Source organism: Lampris incognitus, chromosome 13 (genome assembly GCF_029633865.1).
Source record: "Lampris incognitus isolate fLamInc1 chromosome 13, fLamInc1.hap2, whole genome shotgun sequence".
Classification (NCBI taxonomy): domain Eukaryota; kingdom Metazoa; phylum Chordata; class Actinopteri; order Lampriformes; family Lampridae; genus Lampris; species Lampris incognitus.
The window spans coordinates 18,807,334-18,823,370 of NC_079223.1; the positions used below are offsets into that span (position 1 = coordinate 18,807,334).

At 42.1% G+C, this 16,037-nt stretch overlaps 1 protein-coding gene across 1 annotated transcript in view; it reads left to right on the plus strand.

Moving 5' to 3' along the window:
- Positions 1-15,345, plus strand: part of actn2b (actinin, alpha 2b) — a 37,012-nt gene extending 21,667 nt beyond the window's left edge. The window contains exons 13-21 of the mRNA XM_056291611.1: positions 7,432-7,540; positions 9,153-9,293; positions 9,666-9,848; positions 10,173-10,307; positions 10,615-10,794; positions 11,684-11,830; positions 14,372-14,437; positions 14,557-14,715; positions 15,045-15,345. Coding sequence (XP_056147586.1) covers positions 7,432-7,540; positions 9,153-9,293; positions 9,666-9,848; positions 10,173-10,307; positions 10,615-10,794; positions 11,684-11,830; positions 14,372-14,437; positions 14,557-14,715; positions 15,045-15,203 — 1,279 coding nt within the window. The 3' untranslated portion in view covers positions 15,204-15,345. The remainder of the gene's footprint in view (positions 1-7,431; positions 7,541-9,152; positions 9,294-9,665; positions 9,849-10,172; positions 10,308-10,614; positions 10,795-11,683; positions 11,831-14,371; positions 14,438-14,556; positions 14,716-15,044) is intronic.
- Positions 15,346-16,037: the final 692 nt, after the last annotated feature.

Here is a 16,037-nt window from a genome sequence, read left to right on the forward strand (position 1 = left end):
CTGATGCGACGACTTCCGCCGACCAAAACGGTCCACTACCGACCACACCAGCATGGCGGCAACCAGCAGGAAGAGCATAAGTACAACTTCCCAACAGCCTCTTGGCCATCCCCTGCTGTCTTCCAGGGTCGGGCTATCCCTGTGGACCTTGCATCTGTCCATAGGAAAAAGGACCCTGCCCAGTTGCTTCGGGGTTTTTGATGTGCAAGTACTTTACTTGACTATGACTCAATGTTTGCTTGAACAAAATTCAATAAATGGAAGGGGGAAAAACTCTTGTTGGCTTTTGGTGTGCACCAGTGGGATGTCATACATTTTTACACTAGCAACATTGTTTTAGCTGAAACTTGGTGTTTCTGACAGCAAATTTAAAATTACTCTGAGGTTTACCTAAACTGCTGTCTCTGACCTTGACAAAGGAGTTACTAATAGGGTAGTTTAAGCCGTTATAGGAAACTTGAATTCGAGCCTCTTGCCAAGGGGCAGTGGCAACAAACCATCTCAAATGAGCTGAGACTTATCCTTCTGCTAAATTCTAAACTTGCTGAAATGGTATAAACATTTCCAGCTCTCACCATTGTAACTACCTGTTAAGAGCCAAATGTGAAGCAGAGCCTTTAACATGAAGGTCAACCATACAATGCAACTGCAGCACCATAATTTGAGTATACACTTCCATATGAAACCAACCTAAAGTGACATGGGGGGCAAAATATACAATGAATTGCCTTGCCATTAAAAACTGAGCCCTTAGAAGCCGCTAAAAATTTAACAATTGGGTCCTTAAAGACTTGGGTGCTGATTACAATTTTTAGCCAAGTAAATCAAGTGCAATACTCACGAAGGACGTAACACGGGATATAGTCGGGTAAAGAAATGGTTCTCTATACAGAGGACAAACCTGGAAAAAAGTTAAACAAGTATCTCTGGTAGGAAACCCTAGCTGAAAACCAATGAGCAAACTTTCCAAACGAGCAGAATCTCTTAATTCTGGTAAATTCTTTTTATTGATGGATTGCGTATGTGCATACCGCTACCAACTGTATCAAAGTGTAGATTGATGGCATTAGATTGTCAGAATGGTGATTGTCTAAGAAATAAATCACACCCTATTTCTTAAACTTGCCTGTATTATATAATCTTTAAACCCCCTTCTGATATTCCTGAAGTCCTGTTCTGTGTTCAGTAGCGAAGTTAAACTCAGTTCCTGCCCTGTCTCCTGTACAATATTTCTTAATGTCTCCCTCTCTGAATTATATTCCCTCCAATGCATGATAGTGTGTACTACATCTTCCAGTTTATTACAACCCTGACAGACTTGATTGACAATTCCCCATTATATAGAATGTGGAGTGAAAACCTGCATGCCCGAGCCTTAACTGTGTAATGATTTCCTCCTCTCTGCGGTTATATCCTCCTTTCAACTTTTTAACATCAACTGACTCCTCTATATTATGTCTCCCTTTATCGTCTGTATCCCATTCCTTTTGCCAGGCATTAATTATGGCTGTTCTAATGAATGATTTGCCCCTCCTCGACCATAAACTACTTTTATCACTTTGTTGTTATGTACTTTAAAAGCCTTTTTTAGCCAAATTATCTGCTTGTTCATTACCTTAAACACCCATATGAGCACAGACCCAACAAAACTGCACTTCTATGCCCTTCATTTGTCATCTAAAAAGCATAATGTGAGTTTCTATCATGAGATCTTCTTTGACCATTTGCCTTGATGACCCAACTTCTGAGAGCTGCTACTGAATCTGAGCAAATGACTGTTTTAAATGGCCGAACTTGCTCCATCCACTGAAGGCCAAAAATGATTCTAGTTATTTCTGCTAAAAATATTGACAATTTATTGGTCATTTTATATATATTAACATTAAATTCTGGTAGTGTGTGTGTGTGTATATATATGATTAGCATGTGGGAATTGGTATATATATATATATATGTATATATGTGTGTGTGTGTGTATATATATATATACATATACATATACATATACAGTGCATCCGGAAAGTATTCACACCCCTTCACTTTCCCCACATTTTGTTATGTTACAGCCTTATTCTGAAATGGATTAAATTATTTTTTTCTCATCAATCTACATGACAAAGCGAAAAAGGTTTTTAGAAATGTATTAAAAATAAAAAACTGAAATATTGCATGTACATAAGTATTCACACCCTTTACTCAGTACTTGGTTGAGGCACCCTTGGCAGCGATTACAGCCTCAAGTCTTCTTGGGTATGGAGCTACAAGCTTGGCACACCTATATTTGGGGTATTCCTCCCATTCTTCTCTGCAGATCCTCTCGAGCTCTGTAAGGTTAGATGGAGAGCGTCGCTGCACAGCTATTTTCAGGTCTTTCCAGAGATGTTCAATGGGGTTCAAGTCTGGGCTCTGGCTGGGCCACTCAAGAACATTGACAGACTTGTCCCGAAGCCACTCCTTCATTGTCTTGGCTGTGTGCTTAGGGTCATTGTCGTGTTGAAAGGTAAACCTTTGCCCCAGTCTGAGGTCCTGGGCGCTCTGGAGCAGGTTTACATCAAGAATCTCTCTGTACTTTGCTCCATTCATCTTTCCCTCGATCCTGACTAGTCTCCCAATTCCTGCCACAGAAGAACATCCCCACAGCATGATGCTGCCGCCACCATGCTTCACTGTAGGGATGGTATTAGCAAGGTGATGAGAGGTGCCTGTTTTCCTCCAGACGTGACGTTTGGCATTCAGGCCAGAGTTCAATCTTGGTTTCATTAGACCAGAGAATCTTGTTTCTCATGGTCTGAGAGTCCTTTAGGTGCTTTCTGGCAAACTCCAAGCGGGCTGTCATGTGCTTTTTACTGAGCAAAGGCTTCCGTCTGGCCACTCTACCATAAAGGCCTGATTGGTGGAGTGCTGCAGAGATGGTTGTCCTTCTGGAAGGTTCTCCCATCTCCACAGAGGAACGCTGGAGCTCTGTCAGAGTGACCATCGGGTTCTTGGTCACCTCCCTGACCAAGGCCCTTCTCCCCCAATTGCTCAGTTTGGCTGGGGGGCCAGCTCTAGGAAGAGACCTGGCGGATCCAAACTTCTTCCATTTACGAATGATGGAGACCACTGTGCTCCTCGGGACCTTCAAAGCTGTAGAAATGTTTTTGTACCCTTCCCCAGATCTGTGCCTTGATACAATCCTGTCTCGGAGGTCCACAGACAATTCCTTTGACTTCATGGCTTGGTTTCTGCTCTGACACGCACTGTCAACAGTGGGACCTTATATAGACAGGTGTGTGCCTTTCCAAATCATGTCCGATCAATTGAATTTACTACAGGTGGACTCCAATCAAGATGTAGAAACATCTCAAGGATGATCAGTGGAAACAGGATGAACCTGAACTCAATTTTGAGTGTCATAGCAAAGGGTGTGAATACTTATGTACATGCAATATTTCAGTTTTTTATTTTTAATAAATTTGCAAAAATTTCTACAAAACCTTTTTCACTTTGTCATTATGGGGTATTGTGTGTAGATTGATGAGAAAAAAAGGAGTTTAATCCATTTTGGAATAAGGCTGTAACATAACAAAATATGGGGAAAGTGAAGGGGTATGAATACTTTCCGGATGCACTGTATATTCCATCCAAAGCCTCTGTTATTAACCTTAGTATACTCCCAGCATGCATTTAAAACCTCAGTGGTGGGATGTTCCTTTCCGAATCCTTTTAGTCGAACCCAATACGCCTCTTACAGTTTCTCATGTCTAAGACGTAATGGCAACTCACCAGCTTCTACCAGCATTTATTAGACTTGTTCTCTTAGCCCCTAGACATGGTCTTAATGCTGTTTTGAACCTTGTCTAATCTTTGTGTACTTTTTTTTACATGATTTTCCATATGCTATACATCCATAATCAATTTTGGAGCTGATATATTTACCAGTGATAATATATCCTGCTAAATTCTAAACATGCTGAAAAGGTGTAAACATCTCCAGCCCTTAACAGATAGTTACTGCATCTTCAATTTGCATTTGCAATAGAAGATAGCTTGTGATGGCATCATGCCACCCACCTACATCACTGCAAAGACGTGAAGTGATTTAGCACACAATTTGACAAGTTTGCTCTTTTTCTTTGACTCTTGCAGTGATTAAGTGACACACGAAAATAAGCAAGATGAAGGAGCACAAATCTTCTCAGGTGGATTTGAACAACGCAGTGGTATTTGCATGTGGGAGTTGTACCAGGATTTGGTCCACTGTAAACTTTCTTTAGCCCAGACTTTTTCTTTTTCTTATGTGAAACAGTACATGTGTTGTCAATTATGCTTGTGAACGAAGCGATCTAAAATCTCCAAAGTACCCCAACCTTTCCAAGTCATGCCTTTCAGTCATAGGCTACCCGTGCAAGGGAAATCATGATATGGGGTCAACACGGTGTCCAAAAAGAACTGAGGAAGAGAAAGTGAATGAGAGCAGAAAAGGGATTGTCGTATGCTGAAGCTGCTAAAAGAATGTGCGGAGAAATGAGAATGATATGAGACAAGAGCCTAAGGAGGACAAGTCAGTCAGGAAGCAATTGAGTTTTGCTTTTGTAAGGACCAGATCAAGTTTTCGTTTTTGACAATGGTAGTTAACTGTATTGCTGGAGTAGAAAGAAAATCAGGAGGAATTGACATAATTGTAGATACGGTAAGGACATTTCTGGGCGTTTAATGAGTTTCTGGGGAAGGTGTGCAGCAGCTGCTGAGAGAGAGGCTTTTAGTCCTTCTCAGACACCTGAGCGAAAAACCAGTGTAACTGAGAAAACAAAAGTTTTTTTTTGTTTTTGAGTAAAGAGACATTCTGGTCCGCTCACTGTTCCAGTTGGTGGCGGTAATGCACCAAATCATTGTTTGCCAACCACCAATAAAGCTAAAACGAAGAAGAAGAAGGATGCAAGCTGTCAACTGTTACCTAATCAGTCTGGGATTGGCTGCTGTCTACTTCTCTTACATATTTAATCAGCTCTGAGAGTGCTGTTCAGCTACTGGCACAATGGCAGCTTGGGCTTTCTTGAGGTAAGGTTTCTTGCTGTGTTTTCCTTATTTTTAACATACATTTTCTTAATTTGGTTTCTTTAAGTGTTTTACCTTTGAACTGTTCTCTTGCAGTAGGTTGCTTCTTGTTGCCCTTGTATGCTGGGAGGGCCGCTGCTTTCCTGCTCAAAGAGGTAATGCATAAGAATCCATGTGATAAAAGATTATGCTCAGACTTACCCATTTCAGGGGCTGATTGTTAACTAAAATTGACTGCTCAATTGTCTTGTTCTGTAGGCTGGAGCCAGGGGGAGCCTTATGAGGTCAGCTTAAGTGATGTGGGGGTGCATCACAGCCTGCCTCCAAGTAGTTCTGGGCATTATTCCAGTCCACTGATGTCACAGAGTTACCCAACAAGCCCCAACTCTGCTTCAGGCTGGATTCCTGAAGAAACTGCCCCTGTGACCAACAGCTTTATGTCTAGAAAACATCAATTCAGACCCACTAACCAATTTGCTCTTCCCCCTCCACCCGAGTTCCAACCAGGTGACATGTCTCTGTATGACCAGACCTATGAGCATGGAAATTCGGACCGTGAAACTGAGGAGGAAGGCTTGTTTCCACTGCAGTCTCATTATCCAAGTGCTCATCTTCTGGATTTTCAGACTGGCACACTCTTCGACTATGGTACCGCCTATGAGCAAGGGGCTGCAATCCGTGAAACCGAAGGCGTCCATCCAGTTTCTCCTTACCAGAGAGCTGTGAACCCTCAACTTAACGTAGCTGGGTCTGCTGCAGTCCCTAGCCAACCACTTGGATTGGCACCGAGAGGCTACAGGCACCATGGCTTCCTGATGCGACAATTTCCTCTGCCTAAAATGGCCCACTACCAACCACACCAGCGGGAAGAGCATAAGTACTACTTCCCAACAGCCTCTTGGCCATTCCCTCCCGTCTTCCAGGGTCAGATTATCCCTGTGGACCTGGCATCTGTCCATAGGAAAAAGAACCCTGCCCGGTTGCTTCAGGGTTTTTAAGGTGCCGTTACTGAGCAAGTACTTGGCTTTGGCAGTTTCCTGGCTTTGTACACATGAGTAAAGGTGACCTGAAACTGTTAACGTAATGACTGTATACTGAAATGATTTCTGCTTGAAAAAAATTCAAATAAATGGAGGAAATTGGACTCTCTTGGTTCAAAGTTGATGACCAATGTAGCTCCTTATACGTTTTCACACTGGCAACTTTTAAAACTGCTGATGTGCAATCTCTATGAACTTCAAAAGGGGGTTCATAGTGGGCCAGTCTAAAGTTATTACAGGAAACTGGTTTTTAGAAGACACTGAGCTTCTTCCCATGGAGCAATGGTGACCAACTATCCACAAATGGGCGGAAACTTCTTGTTCTTAACTTGCTGAAATTCCATATACATCTCCACCCCTTAACAGGTTTTCAATTTTAAAAATTCAACCAAATGTAAGCCATAACTTGTGAATTAACATGAAGGTCAACCATGCAACATAACTGCAGCACCATAATTTCAGTATATACTTCCATATGAAAGCACGCCGGGCACAACTTGGTAAAGTGGCATGGGGAGTGCAAAAGGTACAATGAATTGCCTTGCCACTAAAAATTAAACAATTGGTCTTGTTTAAAGACTTGCATGCTGGTCTGAATTTTTAGCAAAGTAAATCAGTGCAATATAAGGAGGTAACAATGTAGTTGGGTAAAAAAAGATAAGTTGAATCAGTTCATCTGGACAACGTTTATTGAGAGAAATGTTTCATCGCTCATCTAAGTGACCTCTTCAATCTAAACTGACTGCAGGTATCCCCACCCTTATAAACAATATAGTGGCATAAGGACTGAAACCAATCGGTTTTGGTCACTTAGGTGAGTGGTGAAACGTTTCTCAATAAACGTCCAGATGCACTAATTCAACTTTCTATAATTTTCTTACCTGGATTATTGAGCATCCATAAAGATAGTTCTCTGTACAGAGGGCAAAACAGGAAAAACTGTGGGTTTTACCAGTTTTTATAAGTTGTATCACTGGTAGGAAACCCTAGCAGAAAAGCAATAAGCAAACTATCTTCAAATGAGCAGAAACTTTTCATTCTGCTGAATTCTAAACTTGCTGAAATGTGTTAACAGCTCCAGCTAAAAATATTTAAAATCTTCAGTGAGTATAATAGTTGACTAGCAAGTTAAACAGACCTCTGTGTTTTCAGTTATGCATCCCAGGTCATGGGATTCTTTGTCAGTAAGTTGGGTCTTGATGGACAAGGTTTTTGTGATTCTATCCAAGCCTAAATAAAACTCGGGGTTTAGATGGGAAATTTGCTCACTAACCCACAAGTCTTGCTTTCAGAGACAGTCTCATGTCTTCACAACAACCTAAGTAGAATGGCAATTCTTATCTTGTTTATCCAGTGAGCTGGACTACCACGATGTGGCTGCGGTAAACCAGCGCTGCCAGAGGATCTGTGACCTGTGGGACCAGCTGGGAACCCTGACCCAGAAGAGGAGAGAGGCACTCGAGGTAAGGGCAGAAATTGATAATGTAAATGGGGCGGCACCGTGGCCCAGTGCCCAGGCACTGTTGCCTCACAGCAAAAAGGTCCTGGGTTCGAACCCCAGGCCGTCCCAGGTCCTTTCTGTGTGGAGTTTGCATGTTCTCCCCGTGTCTGCGTGAGTTTCCTCCGGGTGCTCCGGTTTCCTCCCACCATCAAAAAGACATGCATGTTAGGGTTAATACTCCTGTCTGCGCCTCTGACCAAGGCAATGGGAAGAAGAACTGGAGTTGGTCCCCGGGTGCTGCAGCTGCACACTGCTCCTATACAATAGGATGGGTTACATGCAGAGAACAAGTTTCATTGTAGCCGAACAACTGTACAATGACAAAATGGCTTTCTTCTTTCCTCTTCTTTCTTATAAATGGTTAGGCTGTTAGTTGTTTACAAAGATAACAGGGGACGTGTCAATATGTTTGGCTGTCAAATGCACTGGCATAGAAAACACTCCAAAATTCCAGCATGTTCCGTTGCCCTATGTGTACCAAGTGAGTTGGAAACTCACAGTCGATTGAGGGGCCAAGGGAACCGCCCAGAATTTTCATAGGTACACTAATAGCAAGTATCCACAAGGGAGTGCTAAACTGCCATTGTAGCTGCATCAGGTGCTGGACGAAGCTGCATCTCGAATCAGTCGCAAATCAGCATTTCGCTGCAAGAATATTTTGACGTCCGCGGACGAAGGCTGAGTGGTGGAGACACAACTGATTCATGAGGGGGAGATAATTGGATCTCCTCTAAGCTCCCTGACCCAGATAAGAGGGTAAAATGGAGGGTTGATGGGGGATAAAGGGGACATACTAGATGCCCAGCAGGCCTTCCTAAGATGTGTCTGGCAGAAAGCCTACTAACCACTTCCTCTTAGTCCTTCTGATCCACGCTGGGCATTCTGGACCTGCAAATGTGTGAGGGCCTGAGAATGGGGCATAGGATTAGTCTGACTGACAGGGACAGGAGCCGGCTTTTTGTTCCTCTCTCTCTACCACTTAATGGCATCCCATCCTAAGGGGAGGAGGAAGCGGGGAGGGGGGGGGGTGTGTCTAATCTGGCTAAGACTACCGTGCCAAACTCAGGGGTCAACAAGGCCATAACAATGTGACGCATCCAGGGATTCAGTTTCCAAACAGGTGAGGGGGTGTTTGTTTTTGGGATCACTTAAGATTTGATAGATGACAGCTCATTTGTCAGTCAGTCAGTGCACATGGAGCACAGCACTGAACCCTCCATTTGTAAATCCAAGTTCAATTCCCATTGCGCTCACAGATGTAAAATATGAGTTTTACTTTGAATACTTTAGGGATAAAACAGCATAAAATCTTGAATACATAAACATACTATCCAAAGGAGTTGAATTAAGTGCAACTGGATTTGGTATATATCCGTGAAGACGTTTCGCCTCTCATCCAAGAGGCTTCCTCAGTTCGTGCCTTTCTGACTAGACCAAGCTAGTCTGACTGGATGGTGATGAGACTCATAAACATACTATTAGCCAGAAAGTTGATGAAACATGCTCTATGGAGTGAGTTGCTCAGTCATACCTACTTCCTGTCAACACACTGTTTTATTGTCTGTGTTTTTTAGCGGACAGAGAAGCTCCTGGAGACTATTGATCAGTTGTTCCTGGAGTTTGCCAAGAGGTCAGCCCCTTTCAACAACTGGATGGAGGGCGCAATGGAAGACCTGCAGGACATGTTCATAGTACACACTATCGAAGAAGTCCAGGTGCTGAAAATCCACATTTCACGAAATAGCTTATACGTTTGCAGTCACACGATTGGAAAAAAGTCCAGGCTGACATGAACCTGTTCTCACTGTTACAGTAACTGCGATCCACAATTAAGTTATATATGTCAACTCTCACTCTTTTGGTCCTAAATTATACGTATTCAGTTCTGTAAGAATGTAATAATGCTCAACTCAATTTAACTTTTACCCAACTCATCTCTGTTATTATTTTTTTTTGTTGAAGCCTGAATTTCAATAGATGTTCATATTAAAGTTTGTGAGATTAGATGTATTTCCCTCACTCTCTGAATAGTCTAATGACCTCTTTTTATTGTAACACGCCCCTCTTCCTGTCACCATCTCATCCAGAGTCTAATAGCGGCTCATGAGCAGTTCAAAGCCACTCTCCCTGAGGCGGACGGAGAGAGACAAGCCATTGTTGGAGTCCACAATGAAGTGCAGAAAATATCCCAGAGTTATGGCATCAAGGGCAACATCACTAACCCCTACAGCACTATCACTACGGAGGAGCTCCTCATCAAGTGGGATAAGGTAGTACTGGCTTTAAAGCTGACATATGCACCAAAGCACATGACGGCATCACAGACTTGGATCAGATATTCACAGTTCCCCTAGCATTCATTTTATTTATATTATTCAGTGCAGTTATAACTAAAAAGAAAAAAATCGTTTTTTAAAAAAAGGTTATTTTTTATGATCTGGAGGACTTGGCAACCAAAATGGTTTAATTGAGCAACATTAATAAAACAGCAAAGATTTTTTAAACTGTCCTCTGATATGAATATCTTCTCACCACAAGCGGTCAGGCTCTCTGTGGCAAGTAAACTCACTGTATCTGTCTGGCGTGATGTTTAGGTGAAAAAACTGGTTCCTCAGAGAGACGTTGCCCTCCAGGAGGAGATGGCTCGCCAGCATGCCCATGAAAGACTGAGACGGCAGTTTGCCGCCCAGGCCAACCTCATCGGACCATGGATACAGGCCAGGATGGAGGTTAGGCTCCAAAGGGTTTCACAAGCAATTACAAATAATTTTCTCTATTAAAAATCAAACTAACAAAGATGTTATTTGATTGTCATTTAATTTATTGCAAAGAAAAAGGAAAACAGCCAAGCAAAGATGAATTTTATGTGATATGTGACGCATGAAATGTTAAATTTCTTGACTGATTCTTTTTAAAGCCACAGAGCAGCGATCACTTGTTCAAACCATAGACAAGCAAAAAAAACGTGGTGATTAGAAGGAAAATCTATAGCTCCAAAATGTAGACATTGATTCTCTTGCATATGCTTCATTGAAGGAGATTGGTCGCTGCTCCCTGGAGCTGGGTGGGACTCTGGAGGACCAGATGACCCAGCTGAAGCAGTGTGAGCACGTCATCGTGGCCTACAAGCCCAACGTCGACAAGCTGGAAGGAGACCACCAGCTCATCCAAGAATCACTGGTGTTCGACAACAAACACACCAACTACACCATGGAGGTATGGAGGGTTGAAGTGGCAGAGTTTCACTCTCTCTCTCACCCACACACACACACGTACATACACACACAAACACACACACACACACACACACACACGTACTCTCGCTCGGACATGCATTTGTACCCACACATGCAGGAAAAAAAGCTTTTTAAACTCATCAATACAGATACTGTGCCTACATTGTCTAGAATGTATACAGTTAAGGGGTGAAAAATAAATACCCACACTCACAACCTTCTATATGTGTGTATACTGTAACATTGGGCGGGGGTAGGTGGCGAGCTAGCAGCATGTGGCTAGTTAGCAAGACCCCCGAGATAGCTGATTAGCTCAGAGTCGACAGACAACGAGATGGGGATTTCCACACTGCTACTTTATTTTCTTGTACATGCATCGACCATACAAAGCCAGGTCTCCACGACAGTGTTCGCTGATCATACATGAACAGTAAAACATAACAATTATAACCTGCACCAACTTGTTACAATGAGAGTTCGTTCTTGTGGACCTCGGTCAAAGCAGCACTGAGGACGGCTCTACTCTAGTGTATCACAACAAAACAAAAAGGAGCTACCCTGTGGCGCTATTTGGAATTGCGTTTATATTTACCGGACTCTGTTACAATTATGTGGATAGATACTCATAGTCTGTGTTTTCTCTCTGCTTTAAAGTGTTGTATCTATTTCCTTTCTTTCTGTGTGCCAAGCATTCCACCAAGTCATATTCCTTATATGAGAAATCTCACTTAGCTATCAGTAAAACCTGAACTGAATATGTATTTGCATGCCCAATGCCCAATATGAATTCTACTAGTATATGTTCATGAAATGGTTCAAGGGGTGTAATTTTCTGTGTTAACATGCCTGCCCTGTTATCACGCCAACAGCACATCCGTGTAGGCTGGGAATTGCTCCTCACCACCATCGCCCGCACCATCAATGAGATCGAGACCCAGATCCTGACCCGGGATGCCAAAGGCATCAGCCAACAGCAGATGAATGAGTTCAGATCCTCTTTCAACCACTTTGACCGGGTACAGTGCTCCATTCACTTTGAACTAAACTCTGGATCGACATGAAAAGCAACAGGGGATGGTCCAGTGCAACTGTATCTAAACTAAGGCTGGGCAATTCTGAAAAAAAAAAAATCAAACATCAAGATAGTTTTGAGCAAATACCTCAACAACGATAATGTGACAATATTATGGGTGCTTTCATAAGATATTTACACACAAGGCAATTTGAGAAAAGATGATTAGTAGTGTGGATATGATGACCAAGTAGGTAGAGGCATTTATTTTTCATTTCACTCAGCTAAAGCAGTCTAATAAGTTTAGAGAATTGGTAAATGGCTCCTCTCTGACACTAAAGGCCTTGTCACGGAACAGCACAATATACACACGGTGGTCAAATTATATAGATGAAACAAAATTTCTGATATTTCACCTCAAAATGTGTCTGTTTAATTCTTTCACAGTACCACTTCTTTTATTGTCATACTTTTATATTTTATTCAGTTACATTTTGTTTAGTAAAGCAAGACAGATATTGAGTTGAAACGGTAATCATTGTTAACTTTATTCTTCAAAAATCGATGTTAAGTTAATGACAATTTTTTATTTATTCACATTTGTAAAGACACATGTAAAACCAAGAAAAAACAAAGCAATGTTTGAAACAAGCAGATGTTTATGTATAATATCATAAAGGTTGCACAGTACACTAGAACTGCTACATATACAGTAAATATGAATGCAAGCGATTGAAGAATTTAATTGCATGTCTTAATTTATAAACAGGCAGTATTCATAGTGGCTCCTGTCATGACAATTCTGGGGTCCTAGGGATGATTTCACAAGTGCAGATCAGACTTCGTTGTGTGTTAGGATGCTAAAAACATCCATCCATCCATTATCCAAACCGCTTATCCTGCTCTCAGGGTCACGGGGATGCTGGAGCCTATTCCAGCAGCCATTGGGCGGCAGTTGGGGAGACGCCCTAGACAGGCTGCCAGTCCATCACAGGGCCCATGCCCACACACGCACACACACATTCATACCTAGGGACAATTTAGTATGGCCAATTCACCTGACTTAGTACATGTCTTTGGGAGGAAACCGGAGCCCCCGGAGTAAACCTACGCAGATACAGGGAGAACATGCAAACTCCACACAGAGGACGACCCAGGATGACCCACCAAAGTTGGACGACCCCAGGGCTCGAACCCAGGACCTTCTTGCTGTGAGGCGGTCGCGCTAACCACTGCACCACTGTGCCGCCCATTCTAAAAACAAGGATTTCAAAATGTTTTTCTATACAAAAAACAGGCTTTTTGAGGCAAGCTTTTTTGGATTTAGAGTGTCAGACTTATTTATAGCCACAGAGCAAGGCATTTGTCAGAAGTAAAATTTCACCTGCCGCTTGCCAGGTGAAATTTTGAAGGATAGGAAAGCATAGGAAACTGAAGGATAGGAGGATAGAATTTTGAAGGATAGGAAACTGAACAGACCCGAAGCACTTTAGAGGCGATAACACAGACCAGACTGGAACTCAAGATGAACAAGTTGAGTAAGAACCAAACAGTGCCATCTTGAGTCCCTGGGGCGAGTCAAAAATGTGTTACACAGAGGCTATAGAGTATACAGATTTTCCTTCCAAAGAAAGTCAAGTCAATTTTATTTGTACAGCCCAATATCACAAATTACAAATTTGCCTCAGGGGGCTTTACAGCAACACAACATCCTGTCCTTAGACTCTCGCATCGGATAAGGAACAACTCCCTAAAAACACCCTTTAACAGGGAGAAAAAATAGGAAGAAACCTCAGGGAGAGCAACAGAGGAGGGATCTCTCTCCCAAGACGGACAACGTGCAATGGATGTTGTGTTTACACAAGTTACAGAATACAACATTGAAAGAGGATAAACAGAATTATAATGGAATTATAAGATATATGAAGAATATAATGAGGAGGATGCTAAGCAGTGTCCAGACGCCATTACATTATTGCATTACTAACCTGGCCTAGCATTGTGACCTGTTTAAGTGTTGGGAACTACTCTATATGTAATTGTCCAGTTGTCACTAACAGTTTCTAGAAGAGGTTTAGAAGCAGTGTGGCTCAGCTTCAATGTGTTATTAACTAGTGGAGCTGAATCACATGAAACCACTGGAGCCTGTCACTGTGTTTGGTTGCTAGGTCCATTCTGCTACTTCGAGTGTTTAGGTTCCCTAAGGCAATAAGATCACTGTTTCCTCACTTATTGACAGTATGCTTGTAATGTCTGATGAGTACCTTTGGGGGACTCACAGTTCTGACGTGATGAGCATAGTAATGTTGCAAGGTACACATTGCCTTTTAAAACATCACTATACCTGTTTCCTAAAAGTATCTCCTTATTTTTTCTTATTTCCTTCTGTGGTGTTATTTTGTCCGTCTGTTAACCTGTGCTTTATCTTTACTGTCTGTGTCTTCTGTGTGCTTGTTGTGCCTCTTTTTTCCAATCTACCCCCCCTCTTCCCCCCTCCTCACTGCGTGAATGGTGCACCTGTCTGACCTTTGACCTCCACCTGTAGAAGAAGAACGGGGCAATGGAAACCGATGACTTTAGGGCTTGCCTTATCTCCATGGGTTATGACTTGGTAGGGTGTTTAGCATGCTATAAAAAACAGAGAGCTTGTTTATTGATCGCAAAGATTAATTAAAAGAAAATCCCAATTGGTGTTTGCTCAGTTTCTGATCACCCCTGTATTTTTCTCAGGGCGAGGTGGAGTTTGCCCGCATCATGATGCTGGTGGACCCCAGTTCCTCTGGAATAGTCTCCTTCCAGTCTTTCATTGACTTCATGACCAGAGAGACCGCTGATACAGACACCGCAGAGCAGGTTGTGGCATCCTTCAGGATCCTGGCAGCTGACAAAGTAGGTTTTTGTGTTGTGTTCTTGCATCAGCCTGACTTAAATGGATATGGTTTTTGAAAATGTAATGTATCACCATTTTACGATCCTTATTATTATATTGTTCTTATTATATTGTTCATTAGCTTAAAAAAAGCTGATCTTAGAATGAAGATGACTGAGAAATCCAGCACAGCGCAGCTCAGTCGTCTCCTAGTGTGCTCCTACACAGTGATTGGTCCTCTCTTAACTTCCTCCGACACAGCTCCTGATCTTAAGTGGTGGTGCTGGGCACAGATCAGTTCAACATTCTTGAAAAATAACATAATATTCTCTATCCCTCATCACGGCAGCCTTACATCCTGGTGGAAGAGCTAAGGAGAGAGCTCCCCCCTGACCAGGCGGAGTACTGCATCATGAGGATGCCTCCCTACACGGCCCCTGGAGCACCAAAAGGGGCGCTAGACTACACTGCCTTCTCCACTGCACTGTATGGAGAAAGTGACCTCTAACTGCACATCTCAATGATCCTGCAGCCATTGATCCCTCACCCAAATCACAAGTGTATTTCCCACCAACCCCCCCCCTTCAATGAAATCAAGGAATCTAATCTATCCAAAAGAAGTATCCAGTATGTTGCATTGAATGTGCTTGTGGACATATCCATTAAAATTCTGTTGATTTGTCTCAGGATGCAGTACTACTTAAATCATGTTGTCCACTCTGCAACAGAAATGGGAAGTTTGTCATGGTTTATTATATTTTGGGATGTAGCACTGTGAAATTTCTGATGACTGTGGCAAAGTATTCACACACAGGGGTGTGTTGAATGTTTTGAGGCTAGATGACAGTTTTATAGTATGAAAAATAAACCAAATCACAAACCATAGACCAATCAGAAATGCATCAATTTATTTTGCAGTTAAGTGTGCAAGCCCAAATTAGCACTGCATTTTCCTGTTTTGCTCATCACGTCTCCACGTGGTGCCTTTATTCGGGAAAGACAAGATACTAGTGAGGGATTCTTGGTAATGAGGTGGCAAAAATAATCGCTAGAAGGACAAATGTAATAAACATATATCTCTAGAAAAAATATATTGATATATTCTATTATATTACATGCAGACATTATACAGGCATTTGGAGTACTGATTTGAGTATGAGTTGCATTGTGAAGATGAAGGTATTTACATGTTGTATAATGTGACGACACCCTGGTTGAAGATTTAAAAGAAGAATAATTTAACAAAATATGTTGATATATGTTCTTATAGCACTTGGTGCCTGCTCTTTGCAAATGAATTTCAGTCAAGTCAATTTTATTTGAATAGCCCAATATCACAAAT